The sequence below is a fragment of the Gallinula chloropus genome (genome assembly GCF_964237585.1).
Source record: "Gallinula chloropus genome assembly, chromosome: Z".
Classification (NCBI taxonomy): domain Eukaryota; kingdom Metazoa; phylum Chordata; class Aves; order Gruiformes; family Rallidae; genus Gallinula; species Gallinula chloropus.
In genome coordinates this window covers 87,667,448-87,687,102 of record NC_140089.1, presented here as the reverse complement: position 1 = coordinate 87,687,102, position 19,655 = coordinate 87,667,448, and the positions used below count along the sequence as shown (strand labels likewise).

General features: G+C 44.6%; 1 protein-coding gene across 1 annotated transcript in view; it reads left to right on the top strand.

The window, feature by feature from the left end:
* DYM (dymeclin) overlaps positions 1 to 19,655 on the top strand; it is a 246,520-nt gene that overhangs the window by 110,375 nt on the left and 116,490 nt on the right. The window contains exons 12-13 of the mRNA XM_084278113.1: positions 14,129 to 14,242; positions 15,415 to 15,509. Coding sequence (XP_084134239.1) covers positions 14,129 to 14,242; positions 15,415 to 15,509 — 209 coding nt within the window. The remainder of the gene's footprint in view (positions 1 to 14,128; positions 14,243 to 15,414; positions 15,510 to 19,655) is intronic.

Sequence of the window (19,655 nt, the reverse complement as noted above, 5' to 3'; positions counted from 1 at the left end):
CCTCTGCTCCTCTGTTCCTCACTATTCTTTCTTTTACCCTTTTCTCCATTCCCTGATGGATGGGGCATGTTTCATTTTGAAGGAGAGACTAAACAGAGGGGCAAAGCAGGTTGCTTTCCCATCCTTCCAGTGCTTTCCTTATTGCATTTGAAGGCTCTTTTTGCCCCATGCTTTTAATTTTGGTGTCACATGGATGGGTCAGATGCAGTGAAGGAGAAAGAGGACTTCTGTTATTCAAAGCTATAACTGTGACTCCAAAAAGTCACCTTAAAAAAAATTGTATAGACAAGAGAGTTGATGACACTAAGACCAAGTCTTAAGTATTCTTTATAGAAAGGATTTCTTATAGGGAAAAAATGTTCTGTTATACTTTAAAAGTAAAAAAATAAGTTACCTTCTAGATCTACTTGATCTATGACATTCCTGAACTTTAGAGAGCGATGTGGATGTCCAGGTACGAGTATGAGCATTGCATTGCATCACATCTCCTGAGCTGTTGGGGAATTAAGATATGGGTGGTGGGTCCCTACTGTTCCCTGTGATGGGGAATCAGTGTAGTGAGCACCCCACTTTGTGGAAAAAGAATTCAAAATCGTGCTGATAAGTCACTTCCCTTCGCCCACCTTCTTGAATGATTTAGATGGAAGTTGCCAGGTATGAACAATAAGTTATTTCAAAAAAAAAAAAAGAGTAGAAAGCAAGAAATAACGAAATTTCTTTCTTAATAAGAAGAATGAGTAAGAAATAATTAAATTTCACTTTCTTAAATATTAACTCTGCATCTCCTAAAGGCTGAGAGGGTATTATTGGGCAAAAAAATGAATGGAGTCAGGAAAGCTGAGTAGGTATTTCTGTAAAACATGAATATCTAGCATAATTTACACAATTATAATGAAACTGCTACTGCAAATGTTTATCAAATTCTGGCAATTACAGCAGGATTATTTGGTTCCCCACCCCCCATCACTTGGGTGAAGTAGGAAGAAAAAAGGTATTTGATATATTTTAGGTCAACCTGTTTTGCTCTCTGCTGCTGTGTATCCTGTGTACTGTCCTTGCAAGAAGCATGACCATATGCTCCATTTATGGGCTATTTTCCTTTGTGGTAGTTAACCCACACTTATTTATTGATTTTTAAGATTAATTTTAGCAAGCACAGTTTTATAAATCTTGTGATTATACTGACTGGTAAAGAGTTCAGGAAACCACAGAAGCTTTTTTGACTGTTGAGCCTTTTTCTTTCTTTTTGTTTAAAACTAATGTGTTCTTAACTGCCTGGAAAACATGATCAAAACCATAGGTCCTGTTGCTGCAGTTGGCTTGATGCAGGTAGCTCCTGGTAACCCCTGAGAGCTCAATTTCTTTCACTAACAATAACAACAACACACTAAATGAGGGGATGCAAGAATTTTTTTCCTGAAGGGGACAAGTATTGATGATTTTTTATTTTCCTTCTCTGGTTTATGAAACTCTAACTGAAATAGCATTGGATGTCAAAATGGCATCATTTAGTCCTTGATGTAGCAGTAACCTACAGTGCTACTGTAGTACTTATGCTGTAGGAAATAGTGATAAGCTGTAAATCATTACTTAATGAGTTTACTGTTACTGTGTTAGGATGTATCCCACAGGCAGAGCTGTAGGACTTGGAATCTCAGTGCTCAGTAAATAGAGAACTGAGCTCCTTGTTCTGTGCATCTGCAGTTCTTGCAGGTGTCCAGGACCCTGGTGTTAAAAATCGAGCAGCTCATCAAAATACCTTAATGTTCTTAGAAAAATTATTCTTCTGTGACCACTCTAGACCTGAGAGCTTTTTTTTTTTTAATCATTATTTTTTGGGGCTTTCTTTAACATGGTCTGCAGACCAATGAGGTGGTTCAAACTGTGGCACTGATTTTGAAATTTAAGGTGCTTTCATATTCCATGTTTCTGAAACCCAAAACCTTGTGAAGCAGTTCTGGTGGCTGCTGCTGTTTATTTTTAACAGGCATGAACTTGCCTACCTGCTGTGGTTGCTTTCTTCAGTGTGGAGAAGAGTAGGGCGAACAGGGACTGGTATGTACTTCCTAACTTAATTTGGGTTGGTTGTTTTTAAGAGTGGTGGGCTGATCACAGAACCACAAGGTTGGAAAAGACCTTTAAGCTCATCGAGTCCAACCGTTCCTGTCCTGTGCTAAACCAGATCCCTGAGCACCTCATCTCCCCTCTGTTAAACACACCCAGGGGTGGGGACTCAGCCCTCTCCCTGGGCAGCCTGTTCCACATCCCCACAACTCTGCCAGTGAAAAAGGCATAGATGTGTCAGTGAATATTTCCAAGGCATAGGGGTATCAGTGATGGTCCTTTTCCAGGGTTGGTGTTTTTAAAGTTTCAGTGAGAAGCAGTGGTGATCTCTGGAGTGAGAACAGGGTGTGAACACCTCTTGTCCATGGTTACAAATGCCAACATGTTCTTTAGCCAGTTCTGGTAACTTCATTTTTTGCATCAGGAATTTGAAATCTGGAAGGTAGGGTTTGTGTTAGGGTTATGATGATGATGATCTAACTAAATTTGACCAAATTATAAACCTCTGGGTGAAGGGGAGCAGTTCCATCTGAAAAGCAAATACATAGCTGAAGGTGGCCTGATGTCCATGACGATCATGTAGTTGTTTTGCTGTCCCAGAGCCAGCTGGGCTGTATGCATCCTGCCCTGTCCAGGGATCATGTATCTGTTGAGATATGATACATGATCCCCGGAGCTTGTGTAAGTGCTGCTTCCAGCACCTGTGGGATGCAGCTGTGCTCCCAGCGGTGCTTCTGTGGCTGCTTGGCAATGGTTGAAGTCTCACAGAATCATTTAGGTTGAAAAGATCTTTAAGATCAAGTCCACTGTTAACCCCACACTGCCAAGCCCACCGCTAAACCATGTCCCCCAGCACCACATCTACACATCCTTTAAATCCCCCCAGGAATAGTGACCCCACCACTGCCCTGGGCAGCCTGTTCCAGCACCTGACAGCCCTTTGGCTGAAGATGTTTTTCCTCATCTCCAACCTCAACCTCCCCTGGTTGAGGCTGTTTCCTCTTGTCCCATCACTTGGTACAGGATAAGATGAAAAGGGAGAAGACACCAACCCCCCACTCCCTTGCTATCCTCCAGGTAGCTGTGGAGAGCAATCAGGTCTCTCCTTAGTCTCCTCCAGGCCCCCCCAGCTCCCTCAGCCACTTCCCATCAGACTTGTGCTCCAGACCCTTCGCTGCTCTGTTGCCCTTCTCTGGACACACTCCAGCACCTCAACATCCTTCCTGCTGTGAGGGGCCCAAACCAAACACTGAACTGAAGGTGCAGCCTCACCAGTGCTGAGTTCAGGGGACAATCCCAGCCCTGGTCCTGCTGGCCACACTCCACTACAAGGATGCTGTTGACTTTCTTGGCTGGCTCGTGTTCAGCTGGCTGCTGACCAGCCCCCCCCAGGTCCTTTTCCACCAGGCAGCTTTCCAGACACTCTACCCCACACCTGTAACACTGCCTGGGGTTGTTGTGACCGAAAGAAGGGACCCAGCACTGAGCTTTGCTGAACCTCAGCCCATTGTTCCAGCCTGCCCAGATCCCCTGTAGACTCTCCCTGCTCTCATGCAGGTGGATGCTCCCAATGAATTTTGTGTTGTCCCCAGACTCACTGAGGGAGCACTCAACCCCATCTTTTCACCCAGATCACTGATAAAGATATGGAAGAGAACTGCCCCAGGCACCAAGCCCTGGGGAACACCACCTGTGACCACCTGACAAAAGGACATAACTCCCTTCACCACAACTCTTTGGCCCAGACAGGTTTTACCCAGTGAAGGACATGCCCATCCAAGCCATGAGCAGGGTCTCCAGGAGAATCCTGTGGGAGATGGTGTGAATGGCTTTGCTGAAGTCCAGGTAGATAACATCCACTGCCTTTCCCTCATCCAACAAGTGAGTCATCCCTTCACTGAATGCCAGGTTGGTCAAGCAGGACCTTTCACAAACCTGTGCTGACTGGGCCTGGTCATGGTTGTCCTGTATGTGCTGTGTGATGGCACTCGAGGTGATCTGCTCTGCAGCCTTCCCTGTCACTGATGTCAGACTGACAGGCCTGTAGCTCCCTGAACACCCCTTCTGGCTCTTGTTTTGGATGGGTCTCTCATTGGCCAGCCTCCAGTGAACTGGGACCTTCCTGGTCAGCCAGGACTGCTGACACATGGCTTGGTGAGCTCTGCTGCCAGCTCCCTCAGTGCCCTTGGATGGATCCCACCCTGCCCCATAGACCTGTGTGTGTCTAAGAGGTGTAGCAGGTCACTAACTGTTTCCCCTTGGATTATGGGGGCTTCACTCTGCTCCCCATCCCTGTCTTCCAGCTCAGGGGGCTGGTTACCTGGAAACCAACTGGTTTTACTATTAAAGACTGAGGCAAAGCACCTCAGCCTTTGTCACTGTGTTTCCCCCCACATCCCATAAATGTAGGAGATGCCTCTTACCTCTCCTTTTGCTGCTGACATGCTTCTAGAAACACTTTTTACTGTCTATAATGGCAGTAGCCAGATTAAGTTCTAGGTGGGCTTTGACCCATCTAATTTTCGCCCTCCTTAACCTCATGGTACCCTTGTAGTTCCCCTGAGTGGCTCATCCCTTCTTCCAGAGGCCATATAAAAGGACCCAGGGCTCTTGGGTTCCATCATTCTGTGGCTGCTGCTTCAGCTGTTAAGGTACAGGGACGTGCCCCACAGACTGAGGCCATATGGGGTGGGAAGAGACTTGGGCCTTGTTGTATTTGTGGGAGGAGATTGCTTTGGCACCTTGCTTGTAAATGAGAGACTGTAAGTAGTATCTTGTTAGAGATTTATTCAGTAAGTTGATCTTTTTTGTTAGGGTAAGTGTATTTTATCTCAGGGGAGGAAAAAAGAGAGCTCTTGGGCATCATTTTAGCACAAACTGAGTAAAATCTCTTTTCAGTAAGCATCTGGAAATGTATCTCTCTGTGTGCTACTGGTTTGAATTTACGTGTCAAAACAAATAGTGTTTCATACTACCCATTTTCATAGTTGTATTTTTGAAGAGTATGTTAAATTTTCAGTATTCTAACCTTTCAGGAGCCAGGAAGTGTAATGTGTAACCACAGTTTATCCCTGTTATATTTATATATTCCAGAATGTAACCATTACTTAATGATCATACACAGTTCTTCAAATAACAGTATATTTTTCTTCTGGAAGCTCCAAGTGCTCAGCTTGGGGTATTTATCGTTGTCAAAGCAGTTCACTTCTTTCTTTATATAAAATCTCCCTGTGTAAACTGATCTGTTTATGTAGCCTTAAATAAGCTGTTTTTAAGAAATCACAAAAAATTAATTGCAACCAAAGCCACTCTCTACTCTTACTTTAGCATTTTGGAGTTGTGACCACAGTAACCCAGTGACTGTACCTGGTTGTAGGTTCTTCAGCAGAGTATCTTCTTGTAGTGAAGTCTGTATGTGTAATCCACTAATCACACAATTAACAGCTTTCTAACTTTAATTTTCCTGAAAATACTCATCAGTTTTTCTTTGTGAGGGTATTCCTCTTAATTGTTCTGGTTGTCCAGCAGGACTAGTTGTCCTTGTTTACTGAAACTCCTTGGATGACTTAGTTTCATTCTGTACCATCATTTTGTCTTAAAATAGTATTAGTGACTTGTTACAACCAGAAATTATACCAGTGTCCACAGCCACTCGTAGCCACCTCTACCTGGAAACCTTTCTTGTGGTGATTTCATGTTTCCTATTTGTTCCTTAGCCTTGACCAGCCTTCCCTTAACTATGTCTCATGTCTTACCCTCCATGTCTTGATTTTTCCACCCTTTCCTTTACCAGAAGTTGTCACACTCGATCCTGTTGCTGGGAATGTCACCTCAGCCAGCACTGCACTACCACTGACCCTGGTTTTCCCCTCTATATGTTACAGTCCTTGGCTTCACTTTAGCTCCCTGTGGGAAACAGGAAGATGCCAGCAAAAAGCCAGATAGTAGCTAGCATGTGATAATGATGATACTTTTTAAATTGTTACTTTATTTTAATGATCTGAACTTTTATCTCTCCCTGTCTGGTAGGGAAATGATCTCTGCATCTCAGACTGCATCAGTGTAACCTGCTGGTGTGACTTTCCTGACCCTGCCAAACGTGTCTGCAGTGGCTGCATAACTTTTTTGTTTCAGAACCTCTCACCTGTAATGATATTTGGGATGCACCTCTTGTTGCACAGGCCTTTGATTGCATGATTTTCAAAGAATCATAGAATCCCAGGATCCCCTGAGCTGGAAGGGACCCATCAGGACCACTGAGGCCAACTCCCGCTTCCACACAGGCCCAGCCCAGTCAGAGCTGGCACTGAGAGCATCATCCAGATGCTTCTTACCCTCAGCCCAGCTCGGGGCTGTGACCCCTTCCCTGGGGAGCCTGTGCCAGTGCCCCTGGTGCAGCTTCACACCATCCCCTCAGGTTCTGTCACTGATCCCCAAAGAGAGGAGAGAGATCGGCGGTGCCCCTTCACCCCCCCTCGTCATGAAGCCCCAGACCCCCATGATGTCTCCTCTCAGCCTCCTCTTCTCCAGGCTGAACAACCCCAGGGCTTTCAGCTTCTCCTCATAAGCCTTCCCCTCCAGACCCTGCCCCATCCTCACTGTCTCCTCTGGACACTCTCCAATAGTTTTGTGTCCGTCTTGTCCCCTGGGGCCCAAACCAGCCCCCAGGACTGGAGGTGAGGCCTGTCCAGCGCAGGGCAGAGCAGGACAATCCCCTCCCTGGCCTGGCCATGCCGTGCTGGATGCCCCCAGGATGCAGTTGTCCCTCCTGGCTGCCTGGGCACACTGCTGGCTCAGGGGTAACTCGTCAACCAAGACCCCCAAACCCCTCTCAGCACCGCTGGCCTCCAGTGCCTGATCCCCCAGGCTGGGTGTGCAGCCAGGGTTGCACATACCATAAATACATTACATGTGTAAGAATCCCTTCAGGAGGGGTCTCCTTTTTAGGAGGTTCATCAAAAAACCACCAAATTTTTTCCACATGAACGGGTGCAGAACATGGTTATTTGAGGGAATGCAGCCCTCCCTGGAATACTTTATGACAGAGCTGCTTTCAGGTATGCTAGGAATGAAGTGAGGGAGGAGAGGGTTTGATGAATCCCAATTAAGATGCTGTTTCAAGTGTCTTTTGCACTTTGAAAGAGCTTCAAGAGACATAGATTTAAGGTGAGATTGAGGTTGGGAAGTAAATGAGAAACGTATGTGCCTGTGGAATTTGCACAACCTGGAAGGTTAAAAATGTTTTTTTAAGAATAATGAAAAAAAGGCATTTTAAAGATAGTTCTTACCCTTGTCTAGAACAAACTCCGCAGGATTCTTCTTTTTTTTCCCTTCCACTTGTGAAGTCTTAGAATCTATTGACTCAGGAGTTTTGATAAAATGTATGTGTAATTATGCCTTGACTGGTAAGTATTACTTACAGTAGTATCCTACACAATACTAAGGGAAATATAATATCCCCCAGCACCTTGTGTTAAATAATAGCCTGATTTTTGCCAGCAATACTGGTATCACAAACGCTGGGAGAAGCCACAGGACCTGTTGCAGAGCTCTGCAGTTGTGTAATAAGAAATCAAATGCCTCAGTGGGTGGCCTGAGCAGCCAGGCACGTAGAGGGTGAGCAGCAAGTTGGGTATAGCTGAGAAGTATCAGTTATATGAAGGTTGTGGATGCTTTTCTGCCCCCCTGTGAGAATGCTTCCTTTAAAAAAGTTTGGGTTTGGTTTTTATTTTTACCTTTTAGTTCTGGTAGCTTGAATGTTTGGGCTTTGTCACATGCGGTTCTGTCATGAGCATGAGGTTTCTTGGGAGAGGAGCTGCTGGATGTGTTTTCCAAAAGGTATTTACTGTCATAAAATCACAGAAACACAGAGTCATCTGGGTTGGAAGAGACCTTCAAGATCATTGAGTCCAACCACAGCCTAAACCCTGCCCAACCCACCTCTAGATCATGTCCTTAAGCACTTCTCCTACAGGGCTTTTAAATACCACCAGGGAGGGCAACTCCACCACCTCCCTGGGCAGCCTGTCCCAACCCCTGACAGCCCTTTCAGTACAGAAATTCTTCTGATCTCTGACCTAAATCTCCCCTGGGGCAATTTCAAGCCATTTCCTCTGGTCCTGTCACTTGTCACCCGAGAGAAGAGACCGACCTGACATCTCTGCACCCGCCTTGCAGGGAGCTGCAGAGAGTGATGAGCTCTCCCCTCAGCCTCCTCTTCTCCAGAATAAACACCCCAGCTCCCTCAGCCGCTCCTCACAGGCCTTGTGCTCCAGCCCCTTCCCCAGCTTCATCACCCTCCTCTGGACACTCTCCAGCATCTCAACGTCCTTCCTGCAGCGAGGGGCCCAGAACTGGACCCAGCACTCGAGGTGCAGCCTCCCCAGGGCTGAGCACAAGGGAACCACCCCTGCCCTGCTCCAGCTGCTCACACGTCCCTGACACAGGCCAGGCTGCCATCGGGCTCCCAGGGCACAGCGCTGGCTCCTGCCCAGCCGGCTGCCCACCCGCACCCCCAGGCCCTTCTCCCCCAGCAGCTCTCCAGCCGCTCTGCCCCAGGCCTGTGGCGCTGCCGGGGCTGCTGGGCCCAGAGCGCAGCCCCGGCACTCGGCCCTGTTGAGCCCCGTGCAGTTGGGCTCTGCCCGTGGCTCCGGCCTGTGCAGGTGCCTCTGCAGAGACACCCCTCCTGCCACCAGATCCACACTCACACACAATGTGGTGTCACCTGTGAATTTACTGAGGGAGCATCGATCCCCTCGTCCAGATCATTAATGGAGATGTTAAACAGGACGGGCCCCAGCACCGAGCCCAAAGTCATCATGCTCTGTGTTTCATAGGATAGGTCCTACTTTGCTTTGGGTTTTGAGGTGGTAAAAGTGGGAGTATGGTGTGGAAGGGGAGGGAGGATTTGATCCCAACTGAGAATGAGGACAAACTCTTAAAGCAGAAAGAACATGTAACGTGTGTGTTTGGGATTTAAGGGCAGATGTTGATAGATAAAATGAAGCAGAATTTTATGTGGGGTAAAGGTTTTTTGCATATGTATCTCAGTAAAGTGACATGCAACAATTGCAGCCTAACCTCTCCCTTCTCAGCACTAATGTAACTTGTGTTGTAACTTGACTGTTGGGTCTTCTAAACAGCATAGTACTTAAGACTTCTGAGGCATCACAGATTGTAATATCAATCATTTGCTTGGCTTATGGAGCTTTGTGGGGGGCACATACCCTGTGTGTGTGTCTTACTCCAAAAATTAAGGTTGCTGACTGGTAAAGAAACGCATCAGAAAGTGTGCTGTGAAATACATCAAACTATGAGGATGCGATTTGCAAGTTCAAGATGCTGGAGTGTGTCCAGAGAAGGGCAGCCAGGCTGGGGAAGGGTTGAGAACACAAATCTGATGAGGAGTGATTGAGGGAGCTGGGATTGTTTTGTCTGGGGAAAAGGAGGCTGAGGGGAGAGTTCATCACTCTCTACAGCGACTTCAAAGGTGACTGTAGTGAGGTGGGGTGAGTCTCTTCTCCCTGGTAGCCAGTGACAGCACAAGGGGAAATGGTCTGGAGTTGTGTCAGGGGAAGTTTACGTTGGACATCAGGAAAAATGTCTGTACTGAAAGGGCTGTCAGGTGCACAGGCTGCCCAGGGAGGGGGTTGAGTCACCATCCCTGGAGGGGTTTAAAAGAAGAGCAGATGTTGTACTTGGTGACATGGTCTAGTGTTGGACCTAGTAGGGCTGGACAGATGGTTGGACTTGATGATCTTGAAAGTCTTTTCCAACCAAAAGCATTCTGTGATTCCACAGCTGAAAGTAAGAACATCAGTTGTACTCACATATTCCAGTAACCTGGAGCAATGGACAGTCAGCACATGGGTATTTATATCTCATTATTTGTTAAAGGTGCAAAATACTGCCTTGTCTCAGTGTGCCTGTGCTGCCTGTCCTAGGGACCCTGCTTTGGCAGGGGGATTGGACCTGATGAGTTCTGGAGGTCCCTTCCAACCCCTGTGATTCTGATTTAATGGTAATGGCAAAGGGTTACATTGTTTCTCTGATAATCAGACATTTACTTTACAAAGACCTGTATGTGATGTTCTGAAGTGGTGTGGTCACTTGGTTGCTAATCATGAAAAGAGCCCAGTACTGGGATCCAGAAAAGTCTCAATTAATTTTTAGTTTCACAGTTGTAAATTTGTCACTTGAAATTCTGTATGTTCTGTATTTGAGGAGGTTGCTACTTACAGTCACACACACCATTCAGCTCAAAGGCAGCGTGTTAAGCAGTCATTTTCTCATCACTCAATTTGAGGAGGAAACAGTAGACCAAGTGCTATTTTACTAAGGCATCTTCCTCCATCCTGCCCAGAGCCTGGGTCTGTGAAATGCTTTCTGAATTACTTTTACAATCAGTTTTGCAAGTTGGCAGGTTACTGTCTTCTGAGAAGGAAGAGAAACAAAGGCAAAGGTGTTTTACAGCTGAGAAGAAGAGAGGGCATGCTGGAGTTTACAAGCAGAAAATAGTGTAATAACTTTGTTTTTTGTTTCCTTGCAGCATTGCACACACTGAGCACACTTAAATACCAACATTTATAACTTTTATGGAAATTATGAATCACAGAATTGTATTGGAATTGGAAAGAAGTGAGTTGTCCCATCCTACTGCCAAACAGCATTGGTCTGTAGAGCCTAGAATGAGAAAAAGAAAAAAAAAAAAAAGGAAAAAAAATCTTTGTTCAGTCCTGTTTTATATGACTCAAGCAACCACCCTTCCACTGGGCAGGTTGTTCCAGAGCTCACAGATACCAGTATTTTTCCACCTGGGTTTCAGTTTACCATAATTACCAATATAAATCTGCTGCTGTTTGTGATACCACACTTGACCATCATTAGCACTTCCACTCCCTTAAGATTTACATCTGCTAGCTGGATCATATTCTTCCATTTATTGTCATTTTGGGTCACCATTCAACAAAATCTTTCACTTTTTTGTTTCTTTTCAGTTTTCCCAGGTGGCGAATCAAAGCCTTTTAAAACTCAAATGCTGCAGCTGTAGTCAAAATAATGACCTGCCCTGAATATCCTAATGTCTCTATCTATAGAGATCAAAATTGTACCGACTCCTGAATCACCACCAAAAATCGCTAGACAGACTCAATTCACGGGCATCTCTCTGCATATCAATGAGCAAGCTCTTGAACAAGCAGCAAAACATAGCTGAAGCTTAATGTGCTGCACCTAACAGCTCTTATGTAAACCTTACTCTTTGCTTAACTTCTATTCTCTTGTAATCAAAACTCAGGATTACCAGAAGAACTCATTTAACAGGGATTTCCCCTACTTTACAACTTTCTCTGAAGCAGTTGCATTTACAATCCATGTCTTTATCAGAAGCTAAGAGACTAATTGACTCATTAACTGAAGCATTTTAGTTAATATAACTGTGTCCAAAAGTACACTAAAGATCTCATGCCTAACCTCATAATTATAACCAGTTTCTCCTTTAAAAAAAAAAGCAGTCAAATCAAACCCAGATGCTAATGATCTTAGTTACTAACCATCCTCACTCAAAGATTGCAAACCCAAAAATCCACTGATGGATTTATGCACGTGGCAAAGCTGTTAATTTTTGAAATATTGAATAGGTGATTGTTTTCATACAGTGGAATGAGGGGGCCATAGAGGAGTCCTGTAAGAACATATAGCAGCACAGCTGTCATTGTGGATGACAGATTGTTTATGGAGCATGATTCTTTGGAGACAAAAATAAAAATCATATTAAAACCCCCACTTAACTAGGAAGTCCTTATTTGCCCTTTCTAATTATCTTCCTAAGCTCCTCTTCCATCAATCCATTTTAGCATTGAATTTTCCCCATAGTTGGATCTGAAATATCACCAATATCATCAGCCAACAGACCACTGATGCCCAACCCAAACAAGAGTCATAGTTTCATGGAATCATAAACCCTTCCCCAGCTTTGTAGCCCTTCTCTGGACACACTCCAGCATCTCGATGTTCTTCTTGTAGTGAGGGGCCCAAACCTGAACCCAGCACTCAAGGTTCAGCCTCAGCAGTGCTGAGTGCAGGGGGATGGTCCCCTCCCTGGTCCTGCTGGACAGGCTGTTCCTGATGCAGGCCAGGATGCCATTTGCCTTCTTGGCCACCTGGGCTCATATTCAGCCAGCTGTTGATCAGCAACCCCATGTGAAGCTACAGGCTTGGAGAGGAGTGGCTCAAGAGCTGTCTGGAGGAGAGGAATCATTACTCTGACAATGCTGAGTTGTAGTGGTAGAGACCTGCACTAACAAACCAAGGGATGAGGCTCCTCACAGGAAATTGGTTGCTACTTCTCCATCCTCTCCCTTACAGAAAGACTTTTCACCAAGTGAACTTGTTAGTGAGAGAAAAAGGGAATTCTAAAAGCATAAATTATGTAAAATGACAGTTCTTCATCTTTCAGTCATCTGAAGGAGAGGTGGGAAGAAGGGATATATCCCCAGAAGGGTTTTCACATAACTTTTTACAGGAAGAGGTTTATTAATAAAGTTGATAGTTGAGGTTTAAGACGTCTGCTATTTTCAAAGTTTCACTGAAACATGCTTAAAATGTCAAAGATGAAGGTATACAGAGTGATAGTTGCAGATAGATCCACTAGTCCTTGTTAGGCAAATTTTTGTTTTGATGCAGAATAACCCTCAGTTTTCAGAGTATTCATATTTCTAGGGAAGTTTCTGTTGATGCATTTTGACAAGTCCTTTAAAGCAGAGGGAGGGTTGTGCTTGTGTTTGCTCTATTGCTCCAAGTTGATCGGCTGCATATTCTGTGAGGAAAGAGAGGATTGATTCTCCTTCTGCAGTAGCCTCAGAAATGGTCATCAGTTTCACCCAGGCTCATGGTGGGGAGCACTGAAAGATCACAGAACTGTAGGGGTTGGAAGGGACCTCAGAGATCATCAGGTCCAACCCCCTGCCAAAGCAGGGTCCCTAGGACAGGTCACACAGGAAGACATCCAGATGGGGCTGGAATCTCTCCAGAGAAGGAGACTCCACACCCCCTGGGCAGCCTGTCCCAGGGCTCCCTCACCCTCACTGGGAAGAAGTTCTTCCCTAGATTGGTGGGGAACTCCCTGTGTTCCAACTTGAGCCCATCGCCCCTTGTCCTGTCCCCACAGACACTGAGAAGAGGCTGCCCATGTCCCCCTGTGTCCCACCCTTCAGCTATTGATCCCCATTGATCAGATCCCCTGTCAGGCTTCTTCTCTCCAGGCTGAACAGCCCCAGGTCCCTCAGCCTTTCCTCCCAGGGGAGATGCTCCAGGCCCTTCAGCATCTCTGTAGCCTCCTCTGGACTCTCTCCAGGAGATCCCTGGCTGTTTGATCCCAGGGAGCCCAGAACTGGACACAATACTCTGGTTAAAGATGTGAAGCTCTTAACTGATCTGATGACTCTCTAACCTTTTCAGGGAAGAGACATCAAGCCTGGCAAGAGAAAGGCTTCAGGTTAACCTGTTGATCTGCCCCGTGTCCTTCAGCATGTGTGCTCATGCCGATCGGTCGGAGCTCGTACGTGCTGCCTCTTGCCCAACTTGTAATGAGGGAAAATGGGAAGGAATTGGCAATGTTATTCATGTGTCTGGGGCGGAATGGGAGACTTTTGTAAGAACAAAAAGAATATAGGAGTCTGGTGGCATAAGGCATAGAAATTAGGGAAATGCCAAATTGAATTGTCTTTCTACACATGTCATAATACAGGTGATGAAATCTATGAGGTGATAATACTGCAGAGGTCTTATTTTTTTTTTTCTTTGTTTCCTCCTTTTTTTCCTTTTTTCTTTTTTTCTTTTTTCTTTTTAATTTCTTTTTTTCTTTTTTCTTTTTTCTTTTTTCTTTTTTTCTTTGTTTCTTTTTTTTTTGTTCTTGCTTTAGAATACATCAGGTTTTATCACATTTGAGGCTGGAAGCTGATTTATGCATCTTAAGGAACGCGAGAGTCCAGACACCTTTCTGTGCTCTTACTCAGACCCAGGTGCTGAAGAACTTGGTTCTCTGCCTTTTTTTATTCTTTTTCAGATACTGAAAAACATCACTTGGTATGCTGAGCGTGTCTTGACAGAGATCTCACTTGGGAGTCTCCTGATACTGGTCGTGATAAGAACCATCCAGTACAACATGACACGGACGAGGGTAAGAGTTACGTGTAGTGCTTACGCGCATCGTGTCAGTTCCTCCTTTCAACAGCACAGATTCTGTCTCAACCAGGGTGTGGGGGTTTTTCTTCATTCTGTTGCAACTAGCTGGCATCTGAGTTTACAGGAAACGGGAAGATCACCTGTATTAGCTAGGCACAAATGTTAAGTGGTTTAGAACTTGTAACACAATTTCTCTATTACCAGCTGGTCCATTGAGTAGGCTTCTCCTGAGACCATTAAATCAGGCAGCAAACTCCTCACCTTCCAAAGAGAATAAAAAGTTCCTTAGTTTTAGAACCAACGATTTGTCATAGGTTGTTTGGCTCTCTGGGAATTTCAGCTCAATTTATTGTTAGGGCTTTTATGAAGTAGGACAGTGACCTAGCTATAAAAGATTTTTGAGCTCCATCACAGCAAAACTGCTTCATCTTCACAGCCTGTAATTAAAGGCATAAAAGTTTTTATGTGGAAAGTAGCAAAAAAAAAATTGCATAAATGTATTTCTGATTGGAAAGCTTGAGGATTTCACTTGTATGATCCAAAAGAATAGAAGAAATGAGGGTGCTTTGGGCATATGTCTGTGAGATTTGGGTTCTGTTATGCTATGTAAATGCATATTTTAAATTTAAATAGGGAAAAAATAATTCCCTATTGGATTGGACAAGAGGACAAGTTTGATTCTGTGAAAACCCTTGACTTCATTCAAATGGGGACCAGGGCTCTGAGATATTGTATAGGTATAGTTGTGGCTACATAGAATGCTTTGAAAGAGGTAATAGGGAGATGAGCTATGAAGCAGAATATTTTAGGATAATTCTACAGAAAGGAGTGAGAGAGAGATAAAGGGAACAGAGGAGAATGTCTTTCAGTATTTGTTACACCAGTGGTGTCATTGCAAATCAGCATTGCTAAAGATCTGTAGACATACCTGTGCGCCCTGAAACCTCTACAAAACAATCACTATTTTATAAGCCTTGCATTTTAAGAAAACTTACTTAAATCATCACCAAGAATGCACACTTTGCATTTCTGCCCTTTGCTTTAGACCTTATCTTTTAAAGCAACATGTGTTACACAGGCTTTTGAGTGATTTCTGCAGTAGGTGTCAGTGTGTGTCTGAAGGACGGTTTGATGTGTTGTTCTTTTTTTCCCTCCTCTTTCTGACAGGACAAATACCTTCACACAAATTGTCTGGCAGCCTTAGCAAATATGTCAGCACAGTTCCGCTCGCTTCACCAGTATGCAGCTCAGAGGATCATCAGGTAAATATAAAACTTCAGAAATAACCCTCTCTTGAAAGTCTGGTGAAAGTCGGGAGTGGAGGAATGATATGTGCTGTAGTGGATAATGGTTATTTAAGTAGCTGAATTTATAATAGAATAACTAAATAATCCCATAATAAATCCTGTTTGGTTTCTAGGTGGGTCTGTTCTGAATGCACACAAAACCCACTAGTTTCCCTATCTGGAAAACTTAGGACTTCTGGTTGCCTCGAAAGAATAGCTCAGCAGTGGCTTTTAAACTGGAAGAAGTTCAGGGAGTTGTGTGAATTGTGCTTTTCTAGGCCGTGTGTCACAAAAATACACTGAGTGGTGCTGCCTAAGTACTATGTGAACTGGATTTTCAGCTTGGTTTTACTTCCTCCTGCATATTTGTCAGAAGATTTACTTGTTAAATCAGACAGAATCTAACAGTCATTTTGTGATGGGGCCCCACTAATACGGGCTGTGATGATTACAGCCATATTTTTCAAGTGATAAAGCTAATTAGCCTGTGTGGAAATAGTCAATACCTGCTTTGGTTCTGAAACAGGGCTGTAACTTTAAAGTAGTAGAAATGAAAGCTGGTCCTTCCTATCTTGTATCTGTGTGGCAGAGCACTGTGTGAAGGTAGGTAGTCATACATCAGGCATCACTCTTGTCTTGGCAGCCAGCCCTGTTCCAAGGGAAACTGGGAAGGTACTTGTTAGTGTCATCTGGAATAAACTGTTAAAAGTGCTTGTCAAGTAAAGACAGTGTGCCAGAAATAAGTAAATGATAATTGCATGCTTGTACACTTTGTAAAGGACTGGGTTAGCCAGAGATACACCTCGTTCTTAAATCACTGCTCTTTAGGATTTAATTCTCTCCGATCCTCTTCTCCTTTGGAAATGGATGGAAGTTATCCTTTCCCTGCTTGACACACTCCCTGTTTTCATACCTTGGCACTGATAATGATCATTCAGAATTTGAATTGAAGCTGTTTTCCTGTTACATGTCATGGACATGGTGTTCAGTACCTGCAGCCTTCATTTCTCAAATCAGAGACACAGAGTCTTGAGTTTTCACAGTGTTTGCAAACATTGGCCTCTGAAGCCACAGATACTGGTGTGGTGTGAGTTACACTACCTTGATGCTCAAAAACTTGGTCTGTTTTTCATTGTGATGCTTTGTTTTCCACTTCAGAGCTTTTTCCTATACTCCCAGTTTCTGATTTCATTCCATTTTACCCTACTGCTTTTTCTGCAGACCCAACACAAAGTGTGCTCTTCTGGTTATATTTGGGCCAGAAAGATGTTATCTTGCTAGTTCTTTACAGCTGGCTGTTGTGACTGCTCAGTAATCTCACAGTCAACTAGCTAATTCCATGTGTATTTTTGTGTGGCTTATGTCAAAATGCTCTGAGTTTATGGATATCTACTGCTCAAAATGTAAACTCAGAGCTCAGAGAAAGCTCTGAAAGGGTTATTTTGATTTAAGTGGATTATGAAATGGTTCAGCATGTGGTCTGCTGGCTTATTGGGAGGTGTAGCATCCACCAGTAGAGAAGCAGCAGCTTCAGTACCTCTGCACACATCTTGCCTCACCCTTGCAAAGCAGAAGCATAAACGGAGCCTTTATATGCTGTGAGGCTCTTCCCAAGCCTCTCCCAGCCTTTTCACCTGCAGTTTTCACCATCTGTAATGGCATCTTTGAGGCAGCTGATTCCCTGATGGAAATCAAGGAATCAAGACCATCTCCAGACCCAAGGAAGGATGTGCAGCACCCAGAAATTCTCTTGCATTCCTTGCATGCAACATTTCAACAGACTGTTGTGATGTTGGTACCTAACTCATCATGTCTTTAGATGTGCATAGTTACAGTGAGACTTCAGCATTGCTGCTTGACTTGTGAAATGATCATGCTGATATTCTTACTGAAGGCAGGTGAACTTCTGCTGTTGCCTGACATCCATGGGTGTAGAAAGGAGTCAATAGGGGCAAATGGGAAAAAGGGGTGGGGGGGGTGGGGTGGGGGTGTTAAAATTGTGCATCAAATTATCATCTGTTATGTGAAGGATTAAGAAAATCAAACTCAAACTGTGTCAAATAGAGAGACATTGGAGCAAACACATGCTCCTGGCTTATTCAAAGCTCGTAGTTCTTCCACTAGCTCTTAGCTAGTGCTGTTTGGTTTCATTGTGGCTTCTCACAGAGACCTGTCACATGAGATCTGAGCTGGGCAGTATTACAAATAATAACCAAAGAGTATCCAGCCAGCTGTGGTGTGGTAGGAGAGCAGTCTGAGAAGGATGTTGGTTATCCCAACCATTGGGTGCCAGCTGGAGTCCTGTGTCCAGAGCTGGGGCCCAACACAAGGAAGATGTGGGACTGTTGGAGAGGGGTCAGAGGAGCCACGGAGATGCTCAGAGGGCTGGAGCAGCTCCCCTATGGAGAGAGGCTGAGGGAGCTGGGCTGGGGCAGCCTGGAGAAGAGAAGGCTGTGGGGGGACCTCATTGCAGCCTTCCAGTCCCTGAAGGGAGCAGAGGAACAGGAGGGGAATGGGCTTGTTCAAAGGGCAGAGACTGGCAGGACAAGGGGGCTGGAGTGAAGCTGGAGGAGGGAAGGGGGAGATGAGATTTTAGGGGGAAGTTCTTTGCAGAGAGAGTGGTGAGGGGCTGGAACAGGCTGCCCAGAGAGGGGGTGGGTGCCCCATCCCTGGGGGTGTTCAAGGCCAGGTTGTCTGGGGGCCTGGGCAACCTTGTGTAGCTCCAGGCCTGGAGGTTGGTGTCCCTGCCTGTGGCAGGGGGTTGGAGCTCTGTGACCCTTGGGATACCTTCCAACCCAGACCAGTCTGGGATTCTGTGATCTTATTTGGCCATTGGAAAGCTACATCTGGACAATAGGCAAAAATGGCCACCAAGGTTGGCATTTAATTTCTCACTATGATCCTGACTTCTTATACATCAAAAGACTCTGCAAAATTTGTGTAAAATGTACCCATAGAGCTGGGGCATGGTCAGGCTGGAAGCAAGAGTCCATTCTAGGGCAGCCTGTCATCTGAGAGACTCTGTTACCAGTATGATAGCACTAGCACTGTCTTCTCAGGAGCTTCACAACCTTGGGTTCCCTAGGAGGCTTAAGTGTCATAAAGGAAATATTTTAACCTGATTTCCTCTCAAGATACACAGTTTTCTTCTAAAGTTTCACTCATCAAGAAAAGCAGTAGAAGCACTTACCAACACAAATGTGTTACAAGATATTGATGTTTTGAGGTATACATTGTCCTTCCTTTTCTTACCTTATGAAGTCTGTTTGCCACTGTAATTAAATGTAGGCAGCACTGATGGACCCAGCTTGCTCTGTGATGCCAAAGCAGAACATTTGTGTTTAAATCGCTGTTCTGGCTCTACCATCAGAGTGCAAGTGTCTCAGAGAGTAAACCACAGTATCCATAACGAAAAATGATATTCTGTGGGGGAAAAGCCTGAAAAGAAGATGGTACTTGACATTATGTAAAGTATTTTAGGGTATAGGTTTTTGAATTAAGTAGCTGTGAAACACTTAACTTAAAATCTGCTTAGCCATACGACTGAATATAGACAGTCATCGTTTAAGCCTCACCAGATGCTCTAATGATTCCTTCCTTAATGTGAGAAGTAATTCCATTTCCATGCAGGCTTTTTCCTAATCCTGTTCTGAGCAGAGACTGCCAATTGTTTGAAATTCTGAAGACTGTTTTCTATGAGAGAGTTAGCTGGGAATATCAACGCAGTGTACTTAAGAGCTCAGTAAAACACAACTTCTTGATGTTGGGCAATTTGTATCACGTTCCAGCAAGCATGAAAACTGACAGATTTGTATAAATCTATCACAAGCAGCTGCTAGAAGTAAAAATAGATATAATAGATACTTTATAATAAGATCCAGGGCAGTATTCACTTAACGTTGGATGTCCTCTCTTGTAGATTGCCCTGACTTTGAGGTCCTCCCCTTGTCTGTCTGCTGCTGCCACTGGCTTGTTGCTAAATACACAGAGCTGTTTACTCAGCATCGTCCCATGGGCCAGCTTGCACTGCACTGTGTCTCTCTTGCATAGTGCTGACCTTTTTAGTGTCTTTAAATTATATTGGTGGAGTATTATACAAAAAGTGAAATGAAATGTGTCACT